This window comes from Tupaia chinensis, unplaced genomic scaffold, assembly GCF_000334495.1.
Source record: "Tupaia chinensis unplaced genomic scaffold, TupChi_1.0 Scaffold000275_1, whole genome shotgun sequence".
In the NCBI taxonomy this organism is placed as follows: domain Eukaryota; kingdom Metazoa; phylum Chordata; class Mammalia; order Scandentia; family Tupaiidae; genus Tupaia; species Tupaia belangeri.
The window spans coordinates 2,132,393-2,155,037 of NW_006159757.1; the positions used below are offsets into that span (position 1 = coordinate 2,132,393).

The window sequence follows — 22,645 nt, forward strand, 5'->3', positions numbered from 1 at the left end:
TATTTATATCATCTAAATTTATATAATATATAAAATATAAACATCTAAATATATTATGTTATATATTATATCATCTAAATTTATATAAAATATCTTACCCCCCTCTCCATACATACACACATACACACACACACTGAGGTTTTTGCCATAGGGCTCACACACTCTCCAGAGAGAGATGAAGAGAAATAGAGAGAGGAGAAAGTGAGAAATCACACCCCAGAGGGATGGCCATGCCACAATCCCTTCTCCATTCTCCTGGAATTTTGGGTGTATGTGCGTTTGCATGCACACAAACATACACACACATGCACCTGATGTGATTTTCATGCTGCCAGGTGTATGGTTTGAACGGCCGTTGGCTATCTGGAAATCCAGCAACTTAGCCACCACACCATCTGCTGGCCCCCTTACGTATATTTTTTAATTGAAATTATAGACATGCTGTCCACGGTCTTTACAAAAGCATATACTTGATGTATGAATGTTTTGCCACTTGGGAAGACTAGTACACTAATGCAAGAGAGAGAGAGAGAGAGAGAGAGAGAGCGCTAGCGAGCGAGAGCGAGAGCGAGAGCGAGCGAGCATCCACCCAGGGGGGATAGGTGTGCAACAGTCCCTTCTTCTCTCTTCTGTTGGAATTTTGGATGCATGCACACATGCACCTGGCGTATTTTTTAAGCCACCAGGCAGTTGGCCAGATTGGATCCAGCAGCTTTACCCACCAGACCACCAACTGGCCAACCAATATATTATTTTACATAAGTCAGTTGTGTGTTTCAGATAGGGTTGGTTGCTGGACGGTGGGTCAGTGGTAAAATGTGATGCTCTGTGAGGCTGACCTACATAGGAAGGTTCTAGATTCTTGTCCTCAGGCCTCCCTGAACTTACCAGGTGTGTAATGCCCATGATCCAGGGCTGCCCGAAGCTGGGGATGGATTGTGGGATTGAAGACCCTGTGAGAGCTGCTGTCTTTTTCTCTCTCTAAGTTACTAATGGAAGAAATAAGTTAATTTAAAAACAGAAAGAGGGACAATAAATAGTCCTTTTCTCAAGAGGATTAGCATTGGTATTTTTGAAGTTCTTTGGATTCTCTTCATCACTTAAACAATGGCACAAACCCACTTAATCATGTTTACTCTACAGAGAACAGTTTGAGTAAAGGATTATATTGTTTTCTTGAACTTATTGATGTTTTTAGTAAGGAAGAAAAAGGTATGTAAAACTGCATTTTCACAGATTCAGCTGCTACTTGTAGTGTAGTGTTTTGTATGCTGCTTAGACTATTGGAGTCTGTTTCTATCTGTGAAAAACTGTATCTTAATTGTCTACGATTTGAATCTTTGTCAAAGTACATGACCTTTCCAATGTCAAGGTGTTTTGTAAAGAGACTTTCTTTCTTGTACTTCTTGTCCTTTCCTGCCCTCTGCTGGTGAGGTCTAGGCATAAGTGACTCTTGTCAACTTCATTCTCATTTGTGTATCCTAATTGTATGAGATGAAAAACAAACACACTGTAGGAGATGGAAAAGCAACAACCTGTTTTTCCTACTCTCACACTCCACACAGCACAGAGCACAGACCACTTCTGGTTACGCAGATGTGCATGGGTTTTTGTCCCCACACCAAGCCAGTGGACACTGATGGGTTGTCCCACAGTTTAATTCCGTTCTGACACTTGAGATAGTGCAGACTCCACAGGTGAAAGGCCAGTGACCAATACTACTGCCCATGTCGAATGCCAACTGCAAGCTTCAGCTTGTCACCTGTCCATCTGACAGTAAATCAACCTGCCTCAACCTGCCCCCACCCCACCCCAGGTTAGATCATTTGATAGAATGACCCACAGAACTCAGGGAAGGCTTTACTTACTATTATTCATTATTATTTTTTTTAATTGTCAGAAAGCACAGGTGCTCAGGAGCAAGAGAGAGACAGACAGACAGACAGAAGGGGGAGGGGGACAAACCACTCCTTAATGGGGTGTGGCCATACCAGTAATCCCTTTTCTTCATTCACTTGGGATTTGAGGCACACATGCACACACGTCCAGCATATTTTTCAAGTTATTGGACTGGGTTTTAAACTGTGGCCGGCCATGTGGAATCTGGCTTCCTTAACCACTAGGCTATGGGACTGGTCCTGAAATTGCTCTTGTTCAGGTCTCATTATTCATTTATTTTTTCTAATTAAAAAATATTTTGAGAGAGTGTTTTTGCTATAGGGTGCATGTGCTCACTGGAGAGACAATGAGAAATTACCTCCAGGAAGAATAGCCATGCCCTAATCCCTTCTTCTCCGTTCTCCTCTTGGGATTTGGGGCACTCATGCACATGTGCCCAGCATGAGTTTTAAGCCACCGGGTCCTGGACTCGAACCACAGTTGACTACGTGGGAGTCCAGCAACATAACCATTAAAGGATACATCTCAGGAACACAAAGTGGGAAAGATGCATGGGGCAAGTATGGAGGAGGAGCATGAGTTTCCATGCCCTCTCTGGGTCTGCCACCTTCCTACAGCCTCTACCCACCCACTCACCACCCCCGATGCTCTCTGAACTCTGTATTTCAGTGGCTTTCATGGAGGCTTCATTACATAAGCATGATCCATTATTAACTCTGTCTTCAGCCATTCTCCCCTTCCCAGTGGGTAGGAGGAGAGCTGATCTGGAGCCCACCAAGAATCTTCTCATTTGAAAGAAAAGGTGCTTCTATCACCCAGGAAACTCCAAGAGTTTTAGAAGCCAGAGGTCAGGGGCAGAGATCACAAATGTTTTTCTGGTATATTGCACTATTATACTAATGTTCAAATAAGAGAAAAGTATCTGAAGACATAAACTTCAGCGAAGTTCTGAGATTTTTTATTTCTTGCATATATATGTTTAGCTTTCCATATTTGAATTATTAATTATGTTAGTAGTGGGAGAGACCTTGGCCCAGAGAGAAAACAAGGTGTGTGGGTGATTCAAGAAACAGTGCTCAAAAGCTTACTGTTCAACTGGCCCCACAGAGGGTTAAATATAGTCTCATGGCTCAGTATATTCAACGGTGGAGCTGGAAGCCACGTGTTGACTGTGGTTTGAGGTCCTGGCCTAATAGGCCTGCAGAACATGAGTGCACGCACTTGTGTCCAGGATCCTGGCTGACTAAAGGACTAGAGGAAGGGGAACCCAGCGTGTCGGAGCCCTGCGAAGGGTGCTTTCTTTCTTTCCTCTTTCTTTCCACCCTCCCTCTTTCCTTCTATCCCTCTCTTTCTGATGTGTGTTCTCCATAGTGATTAAAAAATAAACCAATTTTTAAAAGTATATCTCTCTTTCTGGTGTCAGATCACTGGAGGTTGAGAAGTAACAAGATACCAGTTCTGGTTTTACTCCTTAAACCCTCCTTGCTTGAATAAGAGAGGCCAATTCTGAATTGGGGGTGAAATCAACTTAAGACAGTAGAGTATCATGTAGTAAACTTTGAATAGAAGTTTAGTTCTTCACTGAAAACAGCTATGGGAAGAAAAGTACACAATAATATTTTGTTTTCTTAGCTGGTAACATTAATGGAGAGATAACAGAAGGAACAGAGGATGACAGTTAAGACTTCTGTGTTATTTTCCTTTACATATGTGTTGTCTCGACATTCATTCTGAGAGGAGTAGAATTTTCTTATGTCAGCGTATGCTATACAGTTTAAAAACTGCAGTGAAGAGCACAACTGGTACCCTGACCTTGGGTTTTGAATACCATTCCACATTGGAAAGAGCCATGGGTTCTTAAAGTAATGCCTGATTCCAGGTGTGGGATATGGAAAGTATAAGGTGGCCCAGAACCATTTTGTGGCAGAAAACAAAGTGATAAAAGGTATCACAGGACATACCAGAAGGACCCCTTTATAGGGAAGAGATCTCTAATGAGCAGGCTGGCCTAATCAGACACTTTTGGCTTCAAAAAGAATAGTGATGGTAATGGATTATAATACACTGAACAAAATAATCCTTACAACCAATGATCTCAAAAGAGGGGAAGGCTAGAAAGGATAAATATTTGCCCTGAGTATTTTTGTTTTCAATTCGTATTTCCTTTTTTGTTTGTTTGTTTTAAATTTGCCAGAGGGATGTGTGTGTTTGCTAGAGACAGAAGAGAAAGAGTGAGAAAAGGAGAAAGTACCCCTTCCAATGATGTGTGCTCAGATTACAATCCCTTCTCTAGCATTTCTTTATTCTGTAGTATTTGGGATATGCACACATAACACCCAGTACATTTTTCAAGCTTGTAGGGCTGGGATTCACACCCTGCAATTAGCCATGTGGGATCTGACTCCCTTAACTACTAGACTACGTGGTCAGCCCTTACCCGAGTCTAGATAAAGCATAGGATGTGGCCAGATGATGGTGAGAAAGAGCATCACAGGCAGACAGAGAGCAAACGTTGATCAGAGAGGCATGAAAAACATCGTGTGTTGGGAATGACAGATGGGTCAAGGTGGTCCAGTCATAAAAGTAGCAGGAATACATCTGGAAGATAAATTGAGGCTATATGTGAAGGACCGGACCATCCATGTGCACTGTGTTAAGAATGAACTTTGTTCAGGTAATAGGTAGTCATTGAAGGATTTCAAACTGGGGCATGTTTTAAAAGTTGTGGTAGCAGTGTATAGGCGAGATTGAAGACAGGGGTCCTAGTTAGGAGATCTTTTCATGCGGAAACTATGATTACCTGAATTAGGTCAAAGGACATCATGGAAGCACGAGCAAGGGACCAGCAAAGTATAGTTTGGGCGTGCAATGTAAGATGAAGGAAGATGTGAAACACCTTCAAGGTTCTAGTTTGATTGACTTAGTGGGGAGTGATACTGTTAATTCATGTCACAGAGCAGGAGGGTAATACAGAAGCAGTATGTTTGGGGAAACAGTTTTAGATAGGTTGAGTCTAAAGTATCTGTAGAACTTTGGAGATTCTGACACACTGTCATATTCTAGTTTTGTCTTGGTATTGTTGAGTCTGGGCAGATGGTGTTCCTTAGCCTACTTTTCTAGGGCATTTAAGTTCATATTTGTAACATGTTTTCCAGTTGCGTCTTACTTCAAGATGATTACTAGAATAGTAGCTTCATCACATTTGGTGAGAAAATACATTTATCCATGAATTGCAGACTCATGAGTCAGGGGGAAAAACATTCATGTGCATTGAAGTCTGATGTAGTAGAACTGATAGTTAACTAAATGTTAACTATAGAGTTAACATTTAACACTGATTGAACTACTAGTAAGTAATTTAAAAATACTATAGCTTTGGGGGACCAGCAGTTAGTGTAATGGCTATGTCCCTGAACTCCCATGTAGCTGGCCACAGTTCGAGTCCTGGACCCAGTGGCTTAAACTTACGCCTGGCATGTGTGCATGCGTGCCCAAGATCCCAAGAGGAGAATGGAGGAGAAGGGATTGCAGCATGGCCATCCCCTCCGTGGAGGCATTTCTTGCTTTCTGTCTCTCTGTCTCTCTGTCTCTCTCTGTCTTTCTGGCGAGTGCACGCGCCCTATAGCAAACCCCCCCCCCAAAAAAAAAATACTATACTATAGCTTGGGAACTTTTCCCAAGAGTGTGTGTGTGCACATCTGTATATATGTGTGTGTATGTGTATTTTAGCTGGGGAAAGAAAAGCACACTTAATGTTTTTTAAAATTGTGTGTGTACTGTCCTTGCAGTATGAGAATGTATAACATTTAAAATGATATGCTAAGCATTAGAACACCGAAGTGTGTCTTAAAAAAGAATTACTGTGTACTTCCTAAAGTGATTTGTTGAAAATTCATAGTCATAAAAATGAAAAATATCAAGAGACCTGTGAGATCTCAGCAGGATTGTTCCTGGCAAAGTATATGTTATTATACTCTTGGGTTGGCTTGAGTTATTTGGTGTTTTCCTGTTGGTAGAAAAGGGGATTATGCTTTGAAGAACTCAGGGGAGGAAGTGCAGAAGAACAAAAAAATACCAAATGGCACCTTAGATCAATCTTAATTTTTTGCAGCTTGGCCTTCTCTAAAGTCACATTTAGCAGAAACATTAATTAGATTTTGGTGCCCCACTGAGTTTTAAAATTAAACATATTTCTGAAACCATCTGCAGCATTTTATCACTATTAATATAATGAAGAATCTGCTTAGCTTTTTGAATAATGGGAATTATAACGCAGTATTGTTTGCTCACAAGTGATTATCTCTTATTATGAAAAATCTATCAAAAATGTAAAAAAGTAAGAAGTAATTAAAAAGTTTCAAGAGCATGACTAAAAATAAAATTCTATAAAGATATTCTCATTGGTCAGAATCTTTTCTTAAAGTCAGGATTTTCTTTGGTTTCTATGCTTCTTTTAGCTCTAAAGACATGGGTGGTTTGCATATGCCATGGCCAACGTAGTGCCTGCCTGTGGAGGGCGGGCTGCAGACAATGCAGTCAGAATGAAGCTGTTGTTCACCCAGGAACTGCAGTCACCTCACCTTGGGCAGAGGACAGCGTGTAAGCTAGAGATAGAAGAAGCGATGGCTCAGATAGTACAGGGCCTGGAGCCAAGCTGCCTGGCTTTGCTAACTAGACAGGTGAACTGGGACAAGTGCCTAAGCCTATTTTTGCCCATTTCCTTATTGAAAGTGGGGATAATCATACCTACCTCACGAGATTGTCTGAGCATCTATCCTCGAACATCAGATATACCCTGAGAGCTATGTCCTTTCTGTGTGATCTTCTATTTCCATTGCTTTTTATTCACATGCTTACTACACTTGCAGGCCCAAGTACTTAGGGAAAAAAGATAACCACCCTCCTGGAAACTAAAAAGTGAGGAGTAATAACATTTTCTATCTCACCTTTCCCATTCTCCAGCTTTACCCTAAATTTTAGTTTAGTGTGACATCAAGCCCCTGCCTCTTTTGGCAGTGTCATTGTACCCTGCTTCTTTTGTTAAGCCCTTTGGAACTGCTGTCAGCCTCAAGCAGTGCTGAATGAGCTCAGGTATAATGTATTTCTTTTTCTTTTTCTTTAGAGTTTTTTTGCTATAGGGCGCATGCACTTGCCGGAAAGACAGAGAGACAGAAAGCGAGAAATCATCCCCGGGGAGGGGTGGTGGCCATGCCATAATCCCTACTCCTTCATCCTCCTCTCGGAATCCTGAGCACGCACGCACGTGCACCCGGCGTGAGTTTAAGCCACCGGGTCCAGGCCTTGAACCGTGGTCGGCTACATGGGAGTTCAGCGACATAGCCATTACACTAACTGCTGATACCCCAGATATAATGTATTTCTTACACTGCACTTGGTAAAATCCCTGGTAATCTTTCAGTTATTTACTTAGGACTTGATTCTTCACTTAGGTGGACTTGATTGTTTCTTCTACTGTGACCTTGGTCTTTCTGTTCCTGTCTGCACCAGGACACCTGCCCCAGTACTGGGCATTTCCATGTCCATTGCCCTTAGCACACAGTGAACTTTCCTTAGGGCAGCAACTATTATTTATTTTTATAAAATTGTTTTCTAGCATAGTGCTGGGTACATATGACATGCCATAGATAGATAGATAGATAGATAGATAGATAGATAGATAGATAGAAATACCCAATTCTCCTCTTAAAAAAATCTTGTTGCCAAAAACAGTAGTGTGCTAAAAATACAAAAAGTAAGAATTGAATTTGAAGTCATGTTTTTGTTTTTTTCATAAAAAGTACCTCAAAATATTTTAAAGTTTCATTTTTGTTTAAATTTGTAGAATGGGTAAGATTTTCACATTAGTTTTTAAGTATTGAGGAATTTTAACAGTCTCTTTTTACCTAAATGGAGCATTTCCAGTGAATCTTAGTTTTAGCTGTGAATACTATTGATACAATTCCAGTTTGACCCAACTTTTAAAAAGTTAGATAGGATATTTTCTATCTAAAATGATATTGTTTAGCAGACCTATTCTAGCAGCATTTTCTTTGAATTTTTTCTTTTTTGTAATTTATAGGTAAAGAAGATTCGAATACACATTAACAATGAATTTCAATTTTATTTTAGCAAAAGCACCTGGAAATTGAAAGAACTACCAAATGGTTGAAAATGCTAAAAGGATGGGAAAAGTACAAGAACACTGAAAAGGTAATTTAATATAATGCCATTTCCACATGAACCTGTAAAAATTCAAGGTAGATTTTCGCAGTGAAAGTTTTTCTTTAATTGTAAGTGCTACATTCACACTCAGTTTTGAAAGTTTAATTTAGTGGGATGCCTCATGTAGTAATCTTTATGTTGTAAATAAGGTATTACCCAGTTTATACTGTTTTCAACCATTAAAAGTCTATCCTGGAAGGTCCAGAGAGAGGATGGGTTTTAGGAGTGAGTTAATACAACTGCTCAGTTATGTCACCTGTGTCTTTGTTTCTTCCATCTCTTCTGTTCCTTGTACAGTATTGGCTCATCTTGAGGTAGGCTGCCCTTGGAGTCATAATCAACAGGGGGTTCTAGGCTTCATATCCACATGTCACACTGCTGAGAAAGACAGAGAGAGAGAGGCAGACAGACAGGGCTGGCCTCTGAAACTCCATGAGATAGGAGAAATCTCCCTTTCTAAAAGCTAGCAGACCTCACCTTAAATCTTTTTGCCCTGCATGGGATTTAAGTTTTAAGCCAATTAAAAGAAATAACACACACATCCATTAATATTACTACCTGTCCTATCAAAAAAGTTTTCAAATAGAGCGAAAGTATCTAGTTCCTGGTAGAAACTTGTCCAAAGTTGTAATTTTTGTAGTTATCAGTGTCATCCAATACTGTATCAGTTATTTTCCTTTAAGTGGCATACTTACTTTAGTTTTTTGAGAAAAATACCCCAAATCTGAACAACCATAGTTGGCCAGTCAGTTGTTCTTTAAAGTAATAATGGTGTTCCATAAGAAAAAAGCATAGTTGATTCAGGTTGTGATTCAAACAGTTTATAAGTACCTTTTTTTTTTTTTTTTTAACGTTTATTTTTTCTTCCGAGAGAGAGCAAGAAATATGCAGCCCGAGCAGGTCCTTTGTGACATGATCCATCCCTTGCTCCAGCCAGTCCTAGCTTATGGATACCTACACACTTGGTGTGTTCAAGGTCTTCAGAGATAAACCCAGAACTTTCTCACATGGATCCTCCTCATACAGCATCATGTTTTACCACTGTGTCACCATGAGGCCCCAGTTAGTACTTTTTCTTGAGGCAACCATTGTACTCCAAGGTGCAGTCAAAGTACTATATGTAGTTTCCATTTTTTCTTTTCTTTTTTTTGGAGAGGTTTTTGCTATAGGGCACGTGTGCTTGCCAGACAGACAGAGAGACACAAAGTGAGAAATCACCCCCCGGGGGGATGGCCACGCCGCAATCCCTTCTCCTCCATTCTCCTCTCGGGATCTTGGGCACACACGCACACGTGCCCGGCATGAGTTTTAAGCCACCGGGTCCGGGATGCGAACCGCAGTCGACTATGTGGGAGTTCAGCGACATAGCCATTATGCTAACTGCTGGTCCCAGTTTCCATTTTTTTCACTCTCGATATTAAAAGTACCTGCACTCATGAGTTGAAATTTATTAAAATTAGTAGTTTTTACTGCATCATCAAGGGTATTCTTTTTCTTTTTAATTTTTAGAGGGTGGGTACACTCACCAGAGAAAGAAAGAGACAGACAGAGAGGGAGGGAGAAAGCCAGCTCCTGATCAGATATGGTCATGCTGCAGTCCTTTGTCCATTTCTCCATCCTGTCAGAATTTGGGGCATATACGCAGGTGTCTGGCTTGATTCCTTTTTTTTTTCAAGCTGCAGCGGCTGGGACTCAAACTCCAGTTGGTTAGATGGAATCTGGCTTCCTTAACTACTAGACTACAGGGCCTGCCCAAGGATTTTTTTTTTCCTTTTTTAAGTTTGCTATAGGGCATGTGAGCTCACCTGAGAGTTAGAGAGAAAGAGGGACACAGAGAAAGAGATGGGAAGTGAGAAATAACTCCTCAAGCACTTGGTCTGGGACTGGAACCTTGCAGTTGGCCATGTGGAATCCAACTGCCTTAAGCCTTTATGCCACTGGCTGGCTTAGATAGTATTATTTATTTATTTATTTATTTAGTATGGGGCACGTGCACTCACCAGAGAGAGACAGAGAGAAAGACGCTAGGTCTGGAAGTTGAACTACGTTCCGTCACGTGGGAGTCCAGCATCTTAACCACCACGCCGCCTGATGACCATCCAAGGATATGCTTAAGTAAAACTGACCTTTTTCCACGGAGTGAAAAATCCTGCCACAGTACTACTGGTACCTTGATTTGTGCCAAGATGCCAGTAGTTTTACCACCATTGCTTTTCTGTGCTCAGTGCAAAAAATCAACATAGTGAAAGGGGAAAATAACATTTTAGTCCTCTGAAAATAGTGTTGACCTCATGGACTACGTTTTAAGAACTGCTGATTTCTTTTTTTTAGAATTATTTAACTTTATTAATTTATTTACTCGTTTTTCAGTTTGACCCTAGAGGGACAGAGCGAGAGAGCAAAAGAGGGAGAGTGAGAAAGTGAGAAAGCAAGCCACCAGGTCTGGGACTTGAACCATGGTCAGCCATGTGGGAGTCCAGCACCCTTAACAATCACGCTACCTGCTGGCTCCCAGGAACTGCTGATTTCTAAGCCTCAGTTTCCGCATCTGTGAAATGGACACACTACGGCCCACATCAAAGAATGGAAAGCCCTTAGCCTTGTACTTGCATATAGTGAGCATTTAGTAAATGTTAACTGCCACTATTAATTTTTTTAAGGGAAATTGGGCAATAAAAAAATATTAAAGGAGAAAAAATTTTCGTAGTCCTAGCATGAAAACATAACTGAATTAATTTTTAGGATCTTTGTTTTCTCACACGTTCGTTCTATGTAATCTTTGTTTTTTCCCTTTTGTGTAGATATAAATTAATATATTCAGCATTTGTTAACAAGCATTCCAGGGAGCATCAGTCACTGGGTTCCAGTTGGTATCACACAGAAGCAGTATAGCCTAAGGGTTCAGAGCAGGTACTGGATTCAGACTGCTCTGGGCTCTAACCCCAGCCTTGCCACTTACTGTCCATGCGACCTATCTTTTTAACCTTTTTCTGCCTTCGTTTGCTTGTTGGTAAAATGAGGTAATACTGGTTCCTACCCACAAGGATCCTTGTGAAGTTAAATAAGTTAATTTATGTAAAACACATAGGATAGTGCCTGATATTCAATAGCAGTCAGTAAGTGTTGCTTATTATTAAATGAGAAAGAGTTCTGTGCTTAAATAATGTCAGGAAAGTGAGAGTGAAATAAAACTAAGTAGGGTTTCTTTACTATAGCCTTCACGTGTGGTATGAATTTTTAAGAGGAACCTTAACTTACGTGAAACTTTAATCAGGGAAATCTTTTTTGTCATGGGATAGCTCATGGAACTAATATCATTTTTCTATTTTGAGGATCATTATTATACTTAGTTAGCATCCTACATGTGCCTTTTTAAATTTTAGTTTTATCAGGAATGAGTTCATTTTGAATTGTCAATTTTATTAACTGTGTGTTACAGGATTAAGTTTAGAACTGAAGATATTTTTAAGAGGAATCAGTTCAAAGTATCAATAGAATATTAATTATAATACCTGTGCTCTCTCTTATAATATGCTGTCTCTCAGATTGGCCCGAAGTGGACAACCACTTTACCTTAGGTCTTTGTGTAGAAAGATTGTTCAAGTGGTAACTACTGGATACGCATCACATCCGTATTTTAACCTTACATTCAGTCTAGTGAAATATTTGTACAGTTATATGACTCTATGTTCTTCTCTAGGGTACATATATCTGTGAAAGTATGCGAGCCTCTGTAAAAATGAGCCTTTCTAGTAGGCTATTATTCTGACAGTAACTCTGGTTAATGTGATTCCCATTAAGTGAGGTTTTAACTGAATTTTTTTTTTTAAATATGTATAATGTTAAAGCACTCTCCTTTAAATGCTAGAATTATTTGGTGATATATGTGGTCCCATTTGGTGTAAAACAGAATGTACTTTCAGAAAGAATGATTACTTTCTGTGCATACATACTTTGTAAATCGCTATGAAGTAAAAAACTAGAATCAATTTTTATTCCCTGGGGAAGTATATTTTCTCGTCACAGATTCTTCATTTGCATAGTAGTAATAAGAGAAATTCTAAAAATGTCTTGAGATTAAGATGTAGCTCTGGTAGAGACTATTTGGCTTGTTAGAACCCAAGGTCTTACATGTTTTTTGGGGGGGGGTGAGAGATTTTTTTGCTATAGAGCACGTGCACTCACCAGAAAGACAGAGAGAGACAGAGAGATTGAAAGTGAGAAATCACCCCCCAGGGGGGTTGGCCACGCCGCCATCCCTTCTCCTTCATTCTCCTCTCAGGATCTTGGGCACGCATGCACATATGCCTGGCATGAGTTCAAGCCACCGAGTCCAGGACTCAAACTGCAGTTGACTCTCTGGGAGTTCAGTGACATAGCCATTACGCCAACTGCTGGTCCCCCAAGCTTTAATTTTTAAAAGTTTCTATTAGATATATTTGTGTGGTCTGTGTGTTCTTGCAGCAACAACTGTCCTATATACTCTAGTAGTGTATTTTTAACCTATAGTTTATTGATGAAGTTATCTCCATTACATGGAGATCATTATGTTTTATCTGGTTATGATATAATAGTAATTAAGCTGTATCATATCTTCTGAGTGCCACTACACTCACCTTTTTTGGGGGGGAGTGGTTGTTGGTTAAGTAATGGAAGAACTTTTGACATCGTATTATCTAACATTTTATTTACTGACTAGAAAACGGAGGCATATAATTTATTGATCGAAATAATTTTTTTAAGGTCATATAACATGTTAGCAATGAGTGAGAGGGTCTGTGGCCAGCCTCTAGAGCTCCTTTAATTGTACCAGCTTTTATTCTAGCTTTCCCTTTGGGTGTTTGCCAGTAAAAGGTCAGAGGAAATAGAATGTCGTTATAAAAAGGCAGTAGGGCCTTGTGGATGTTTTAAAACTTTTTTAGCTCCAGATTTGAGAGACTAGTATTACTTGAAGACTGTGACAAAGGAGCTAATGGAACAGTGATGATTAAAGAAAATGGCAAAGCATTAAAGAGGATAAGCAGCCGAGAGAGAGCACTTTGTTTCCTGGTGTACCCTTGCGGTTTGAAAGCCCCACATAATTGAGCCAGACTTGCTGGGCTGAAAAGTTTACTCACTGGCAGCTGTAAGGATGTGGTTTGGCAGATTTATCCCTGCTTTTAGATCCATAAGGTTAGAACAGTGCTAGTCATTTGATGAAAATTTTTTTAGTTGATGAATTTTTAAATGTATTTACAGGACTAGAATAGACTGCTTAATTGTATTGGCAAATGAGCAGATATACCGGAAATAAAAGGCAGGTGTTAAACAAACTTTTTTTTTTTTAAAGATTTTATATATTAAGCTCATAAAAGAGATTTGTAAAAGAATCTTAAAGGTGGTATTTTTCAAACGAGATATTAAAATGTTAAAATCTAATTTATAGAAATTCTGTACCATGGTTGTTAAAACTATGTATTCTGAAGTTGGACCAAATGAATTTTAATTCTTATACCACAGTTTACTCTGATCTAGTTACTTAACCTTTTTTCATCTTAATTTTCTCATTTTCTTTTTCCTTTTTTGTCTTTTTTGGCTCTTTTTTTTCTTCTTAATTTTCTCATTTGTTAAAATGAGTATGAGAATAATAACACCTACCTATTGAGAGATGTAGTAATATTACAAGGAATAAATTTAATTTGAAGCACATAATATAATGTAATTTTATAATCAGAAAATGTTTAGGTAACTGTTGTTATTGATATTGTTATTTTCATTTGATTTATCATTATCCTCACCCTCTTCTCACCTGCCTTTTCTCTTTCCTGACACATTCCTATGTATTTTGGTGTGTGGAGTTTATTGTTATTTTTCTCTAAAGGAAATCTTTTCTAACTCTCACACAAATTAATTCCTCCCTTCCTCCATTATTTCTAACGTAGTCTCAGGGTGAGAACTGCTGTGTTCGACCTGTAAGAGGTGCCCACCACAGCAAATTCAGTGCCCTCAATTGCAACACCGTTGTCCCCAACCTTTCCTGGTTCTCCTGTAGAAATGTGTGAGTCCTTTTATGTATGGGCTCACCACCACTGATAATTGCCTTCTGCAGATCTAGACACCAGTGTGCCTCCTACTCTCTTTTTGCCATCCTGGCCCAATGGATAATCTGTCTCAGCCGCTCTTATTAGAGTGCGATGCTCAGCTCTGATAGCAATCAATGTTTGTGACTATGTTTTATTATAAAGGTTTATCCGTTTAAGTGATAGTTATCTGCATACATATCTTTCTCATTATGCTATAAGCTCAAGTCCACTGACTTTTCCATGTTTGTAGCCATAGTACCTTCTAAGTACTGGGTAAAAAGCAGGCATTCATTATGAAGTTTAATTAATTAATTCACTCATTTATATAAATTTGCTATAAAGTGTGTGCATTCACTGAGGAGAGACAGAGAGAGAGAAAATAAGGAAGCATCTCCCCACAGACCTCCCCACAGTCTCTTTTCTTCCATTGTGTTCTTGTGCCCAGCATGTTTTTCTCTTTTTTTGGGGGGGGGAGGTTTTTGCTATAGGGCGCATGCTCTCACCAGACAGAGAGAGAGAGAGAGAAAGCGAGAAATCACCCCCTGGGGGCATGGCCATGCTGCAGTCCCTTCTCCTCTGTTCTCCTCTCGGGATCTTGCGCACGCACGCCCGGCGTGAGTTTTAAGCCACCGGGTCTGGGACGCAAACCATGGTCGACTACGTGGGAGTCCAGCGACATAGCCATTATGCTAACTGCTGGTCCCAACCCAGCATGTTTTTCTCGCTGCTATGTCCAAGACTTGAGCTGTGCTGTTGGCCTTGTGGGACCCAACTGCCTTGACCACCACTCCTCTGCTGACCTGACAGCCTTTTCAATAAATTGTGCTGGGAAAATCAAATATTCATTTGTAGAAATGAAGCTAGACCTTCATCTCTCACCACATACAAAGATGACTTGAGCTGTGCTGTTGGCCTTGTGGGACCTCCATCTCTCACCACATGCAAAGATGAACTCAAATTGGATCAAAGATGTAAACATAAAAGCCAAAACCATAAAAAATACTTTAACAAAACACAGAGGAAACGCTTCAAGATATTGGTTTAGGCAGAAATTTTTAAATAAGATCTCTAAAATATGTAGCAACACCGAAAATAATGGACAAGTGGAGTTACATCAAATTAAAAAGCTTCTACATAGCAATGTAATGATCAACAGAGAGTAAAGAGGTAAGCTCTAGAATGAGAGAAAATATTTGCAAACTATACATCTGATGAAGGATTAATAATCAGAGTATATAAGGAACTCAAGCAGCTCACCTTCCCCTGCTCCATCCTAATAATTCAGTTCAAAATGAGCAATTGATCTGAGCAGACAAGAGGCCAAAAAAAAAAGAGGAAATATAGTATCACAAATCATAAGGGAAATTCACATCAAAACTACAATGAAGTATTTACCTTATTCCTGTTGGAATGACTATGATTTAAAAAAGAAACGATAACAAGTGCTTACAAGGCTCTAGAGAAAGGGAAACTTTATTGTTGGTGGAAATGTAAACTAGTATAGTCACTGTGGAAATCAATATGGAGGTTCCTCAAAAAACTAAAAATAGAATTATCTTTTGACCCAGTATTTTCACTAGTGGATATATATCCAGTAGATAGAAAGTTAGTTTGTTGACGAGATATCTGCGCATCCATGTTTATTGTACCATTTTATTCATAATAAGATATAGAATCTACCTAAGCGCCCAACAGCCAATGATTGGATGGAGAAAATGTGGCATATATACACAGTGAATACTATTCAGCCATAAAAAAACCCAAAAACTATGAATACTTGTCATTTGAGGCCAAAGGGATGAACCTAGAAGATATAATAACTAAGTGAAATAAGTCACACTATGAAAGATAAATTCTGTATATATCTACTTAAATTTACCAAGTGTCTTCGTACATTAATGGAGTGTAAGGAGTAGAAAGTATAATGGTAGATACTAGTAGCTGGATAGCAGAGAGAAATGCAGTGGAGAGGGAAGAGTTAATTAAAAGACAGAGCGTAGGTAAACAAGTATAACAGGTTATAGAGCAATGCGTTATATTAAATTAAAAAGCCAGTAGAGTGAATTTTTACAACATAATGCAATGATAAATGTATTAATGTTAGAGATAGTAAATGTTTATATTATTGATTTGATATCACACCCTCTGTATGTGCTCTGAAAACCATATTGTATCCCACAAAGATGTACAATGATTATATGCAAATTAGAAATTATGTTAAATATTATTAAAAGACCAGTTAGTGCATTTTAAAGAGCCATGCAGAAGTCTAAAATGTGGTTTTCCAGTCAATTTCATGTTCTTGAAAAGTGTTCTATTGTTTGGATGATCTTATGTTTATAGAATTATACTTACAGAGTAAGTCTTGAATAAGGAACAAAATTTTTACTTGAGTCTCAGATTGTTTTGTTTTATTTTGTTTTGCTACATGTGACTGCATTATTTTAGGTACATATATTAGCATTATTTTAATGCTTTGTGCTCTTGAATCTTCTTAATATTTTCTTATTCACTATTCATGTATTTTATTAAGTCCAGTTGGGCAAAACAGTGCACCCTGTCAAGTCAGTGATCTTATACTAATTGGTAATATCTTATATCTATCTTTGAGCAAATATTTTAACCTCTTTATGGTTCACTTTCTACATTGGCAAAATTGAGTTGATGGTATAATTAAGGAGTTAAAGAGTTGCTGATAGAATTAAATGAGACAAAAACCTGTAAATAGTTTTTGCCATAGGGTGGATGCCACCATCCCCACCTGTAATAGTTTTGAATGGTTTCCTGCATATAATAATGCTCAGTTAATGGAGGGTTTGTTACTGCAGGTGATGATGACAATGTATCAATATTTCTTTCTCAATCTTTTCCTTTAGTGCCTCATTTAAAAAAAAATTATTTTATTGGGAACCAGCAGTTAGCATAATGGCTATGTCGCTGGACTCCCACGTAGTCAACCGCGGTTCGCGTCCTGGACCTGGTGGCTTAAAACTCACTCCAGGTGCGTGTGCGTGCGTGCCCGAGATCCCGAGAGGAGAATGGAGGAGAAGGGATTGCGGCGTGACCATCCCCTCTGGGGGGTGATTTCTCGCTTTCTGTCTCTATGTCTCTCTCTGTCTGTCTCACGAGCACACACGTCCTATAGCGAAAAAAACCTCTCCCCCCCAAAAAAATTATTTTATTTTACTTTATTTATTTGTTTAAATTTGACCAGAGTGGGGAGGAGGGGGAGCAAGAAAGAGAGAGAGAAGTAGAGAGAGAGAGCACAAGCAAGCCACCAGGTGTGGGACTTGAATTGTGCTCGACCATGTGGGAGTCCTGTGCCCATACCCACCATGCCACCTGCCAGCTCCTGTGCTTTATTTTTAATTTTAACTCTTGGGTAGCACAGGGACCATTAAGCTTTTTATTTGTCTGAAAATGTCTAGTTTCTTAATTCAATCATATAATTTTTATATCTCTTCATAAATATAAATTTAACTTTAGGATAGGTGTTAGATAATTATTTATGAATAACTACTGAACATAACTGAATGAAAGAAATAAAATAATGTCTAAAGTTTGTTTTGTTTTGTTTTGTTTTTTTTGAGAGGTTTTTGCTATAGGGTGTGTGTGCTCACCAGAAAGACAGAGAGAAAAACAGAGAGCCAGAAAGCAAGAAATCACTCCTCAGGGGGGATGGCCACACCGCAGTCCCTTCTCCTCCATTTTCCTCTCGGGCTCTTAGGCATGCACGCACACACGCCCGGCATAAGTTTAAGCCCCCAGGTCTGGGACTCAAACCATGGTCGACTACATTGGAGTTCAGCGACATAGCCATCACGCTAACTGCTGGTCCCATCTAAAGTATTTTTAAGTAATATAGTTTAAGAAGTAAATGTCTGGGACCAGCAGTTAGCATAATGGCTATGTTGCTGGACTCCCATGTAGTCGACCACGGTTCATGTCCCGGACCTGGTGGCTTAAAACTCATGCCGGGCGTGTGTGTGTGCATGGCCAAGATCCCTAAAGGAGAACGGAGGAGAAGGGATTGAGGTGTGGCCATCCCCCCTGGGGGGTGATTTCTCGCTTTCTGTCTCTCTCTGTCTGGCGAGCGCACATGCCCTATAGCAGAAACCTCTCCAAAAAAAAAAAAAGTAAATGTCAGAGTTCTTATTTTAGTCGTCATAAAAATATCAGTCTAATGGAGATGTTTACCCAGCAGCATATTCTGCTTTGTTATTACAATTTCATTTTTCACATTTGCCATAATTTCCATGTTTTCTGATTGTCGTATCAGATGCTTACAGTCTAGAATCTTCACTCTAGAAATTTAGGAGATCATTTGAAGTTACTTATAATATATGATTTTTCTTTAAAAAGTAGTTTACTATAACGTAGAAATGAAAATAGACTACACATTTCCTTAGGAAAAAGGAAGCTTAAATTCACTTGTTTTTACCAGACTCAGTTACTGTTAATGGCTGTAATGTTCACTACTTGGGAAATACTGCAGGTCTAGTTTTCAGTCAACATAGCCTTTCTGTATACATTCCTCTAGTTAGAGCTATTGCCTAGGTTAAAATTTCTATGGTTCTAGTCACTGTCTACTGAAATTGCAAATTCAAGGGATACTACATTTATGCCTCAAGAACAAAATTGAAATAAAGTATGCCATTATCTCATTTAATCAACTTTTACAATATTTAGCGTTTCACAGTAAAAGTTGCTTGACATTGTCATTTACTTTCAACCACATAAAGTTTTTTTAAAAGCTACACCAAATGTTCTCTCCGGTGAGTGCACGCACCCAAAGAAAAAGTGTTAAGAAAGAGGGTAGTGGTTGAACAGCAAAAATTTATCTCAAAATAAAAACAATAACAAAAGAAATGTAACAACTGCTTGACATTGTCATTTACTTTCAACCACGTTATTAGATGTATACCATGAAACTCTGCCATAATTTCATCATTTTATTTATTGGGACATCTATTTTGAAGTTTCAAAGTGTTATTATACACAATGTAGTAATGACCCTATAGTTCCGCCTGTTTTTTGGTTTTGCTATTGAGTGTGTACGATCACTGGATAGAGATGGGGGGCTGGGGGAGTAAGAAGTCACTTCCTTGGCAGATGGCCATGCCAGTCTCTTCTCTCAGGATTTTGGGCACACGCACACATACGTCTGCCTCAACATCCGGGGCTCAAACTGCACTGTCGGCTATGTGACTCCAGCCACCTTAACCTCCATGCCAACTCCTGGCCCAGGTTCACCTGTTATTTTGATTAGTTTTTAGAAAAATATAATTTTAAGAAGATGGAGAAGTATATAAAACCTTAAGGTTTTTTAGACAATAGCAGTCATTTTCAAGAACCCAAGGAGTTGATGATACTAAGTGATTTAAAAGTTACTGAGTAAACTTATTACTAAGTTTATTCAAAAGTGATGTTTTTCCTGGGTGGAGATTTATTACTATTTTTGCCTGATCAGGTAGGATTAATGAAATTTAAGAGAAAGCAAAGTTTTTCTAAAGAAATATTAAGAATTAAAAAGAGAAGTTGGAAGAAGGGAGGAGGAAGGGAAAAAGGAAAAGATCATGTTAGTGCGAACTGAAGATTGCTGGTGGAATGAACTGAGAGATGAGATACTGGGTTGTCAAAAGTCATGACAGAGGTCCAGCAGATGGTGTAATGGTTACGTCCCTGGACTCCCACATAGTCGACTATGGTTTGAATCTTAGACCCTGTGGTTTAAAATTCACCTGGGTGCATGTGCGTATGGGCGTGCATGCCCAAAATCCTGAGAGGAGAATGGAGGAGAAGAAATTACAGTGTGGCCCTCTCCCCTGGAGGGTGATTTCTGGCTGTCTCTCTCTCCAGTGAGCACACACACCCTATATCAAATATCTCTAAAAAAAAAAGAAAAAAAAAAAAAGACAAAAACAAAAACAAAACAGCCATGACCAATTTTTCTGTAGAAAAATACACCAGGACTTGTCCAACAACCCAGTAGATGGAAGGAGCTTCACATGTTTGAGAGAGACCCAGAGAAAAAGTGATAAGGAAGAGATTAGTGGTTAAACAACCATTCCATGAGGACTCTTAAAGCACAGGCTATTTCTGCAATTTGGAGAATCTTTTAGGTCTAGGGTAGGGGTCGATGAGTAGACAGAGCTTAACTGGCTGATTATAACAACTGGGGACGTAAATCAAATGTTCACAGCTAACGAGAGCACTGATTGTCATGTTGCTTAAGGGACATTTCCCTGATGGTGGGTACACACCGATGCATGGGCTGTTCTTCCTGTCTGTGTGTGTTCTCTTCCCATGTCTGCACTCTGTTAGGGGTCAACAGAGTAGAGTGTCAGGAAGATCTCTGTGTGCTCTGTTAATGTATCATTAGTGTGAATCCTTTGAAAATGAAAGACTAAACAAATATGAATGACATTGGTTGAAATGACTACTCTTACACTTTTGTCAGTTTGTCACCTTCTGTTTCTTTTTCTTTTAAGTTTCATAGGAGAATTTACAAAGGAATCCCACTCCAGCTCAGAGGTGAAGTCTGGGCTCTTCTTCTTGAGATCCCTAAAATGAAAGAAGAAACAAGAGACCTTTATAGTGTGAGTAGCTATAGTTAACCTGTTACTTTGAAATTAAAAAGTAAAATCGGTTTCTCTTAACTTCCATATCATCACTTAAAATCACGTTATATTTACATTACATTGGGTTTTAGAGGCCTGTCATTTATTTTGTTTATTAAATTCCAAATAGATACTTCAGTAAAAATCTTATTGCCTGTATCAGTCAATCAGAAATGTTCTTTTTAAATAAATAAATGATTGGGACTAGCAGTTAGTGTAATGACTATGTTGCTGGACTCCCATGTAGTCCACTGTGATTCGAGTCCTGGACCCTGTGGCTTAAACTCACCCCAGGAGTGTGTGTGTGTGTGTGTGCCCAAGATCCTGAGAGAACCAAGGAGAAGGGATTGCAGTGTGGGCATCCCCCCCCAGGGGGAGGGGTGATTTCTCTCTTTCTGTCTCTCTCAGTCTGTCTCTCTGGTGAGCACACATGCCCTATAGCAAAAACCTCTCCAAAATAAATACATAAATGATCAGAGTGCTTAAAGTGACCAATGATGGGGCATATTTGTAGAGAAAATTGACTAACACTTGATTGTAGCTGCTTGTTTGCAATGTAGTGGCTTTTTTTTTTTCTTTTTTGTTTGTTTTGATTTTTACAGAGAGATTTTTGCTATAGCATAGGTGCGCTCACTGGAGAGACAAAGAGACAGAAAGTGAGAAATCACCCTCCAGGAGGGAAGGCCATGCCACAGTCCCTTCTTCTCCATTCTCCTCTTGGGATTTTGGGCATGCACACACACATACCCAGCATGAATTTTAAGCCACCAGGTCCAAGAGTCAACCACGGTCAACTACGTGGGAGTCCAGTGATGGAATCATTGCACTATTTGTTGGTCCCTGCAATGTACTATTAATAAAGAGATTTGCAGTGTCACTTCTGGTTTTCATGGGAAAACAAACAAAGAATTCAGTTTATCCAGTACCTGCCTGAATATGATTCTTTTTCTTTAAAAATTATTATTTATTAAATTTTATTTATTCATTCATTTATTTTAATTTGACCAGAGAGAGAGACACAGAGCGAGAGAGATAGGAGGAAAGGGAGAAAGGAAGCCGCCAGGTCCGGGACTCAAACCACGTTTGGCCATGTGGGAGTGTCCAGCACCTTAACCACCATGCCACTTGCTGGTCCCTAAAATTATTTTATTTAACTTTTTATTTATTTATTTATTTTATTTGACCAGAGAGGGATGGAGTGGGGGTGGGGGTGAGAAAGCAAGCCACCAGGTCTGGGACCTGAACTGTGGTTGGCCATGTGGGAGTCCAGCACCCTTAGCCACCACGCCACCTACTGGCCCCTCTATGATTCTTTTCTTTTAAGAGAGAAGAAGAATATGTCTAGAAGATTTTTAGAGTATCTGGATTTTATTACTTATAATAAAACATTAAGCTTTTGATTGAGTGATTATTAATGCTTTCATTAAATTAGGCTGTGTATTAAATTTACCTCCTTGATAGCTCAGCTATATTCTTTTTAAACACAAATTTTATATTAGCCTTTGAAAAAGTAAGAAATTTGCTTCTAAGATTCTTTGACACATAGATTTTGAAACATATTTCTTAGAAAATAAAGATAAATAGAATAAAATGGAATAAATGAAAAAAGAAAATGTAATTATAGTTGGAACCCAAAGTCAGTTTTAATGTGTGTGCATGCGTGTGTATGTGGTTTTTTTTCTTTTTTTCTTTTTTTTTATCATTTATTGGTTTATTTTGTCTCTACTAAACACATTAGTCATTCATCATTTAAATATCTGACTTCATTAGAAACCGTTCTAACACTTTTTCTCCCTCCTGCCATAAAAATACAATTAAGTAATTTGCTTTAAAAAAAAGAAA

At 39.0% G+C, this 22,645-nt stretch overlaps 1 protein-coding gene across 2 annotated transcripts in view; it reads left to right on the forward strand.

Moving 5' to 3' along the window:
• USP6NL (USP6 N-terminal like) overlaps positions 1-22,645 on the forward strand; it is a 222,538-nt gene that overhangs the window by 151,377 nt on the left and 48,516 nt on the right. For both annotated transcript variants that reach the window (XM_006150020.3, XM_006150019.3), the window contains 2 exons: positions 8,029-8,109; positions 20,675-20,782. In XM_006150020.3, coding sequence (XP_006150082.1) covers positions 8,029-8,109; positions 20,675-20,782 — 189 coding nt within the window. The remainder of the gene's footprint in view (positions 1-8,028; positions 8,110-20,674; positions 20,783-22,645) is intronic.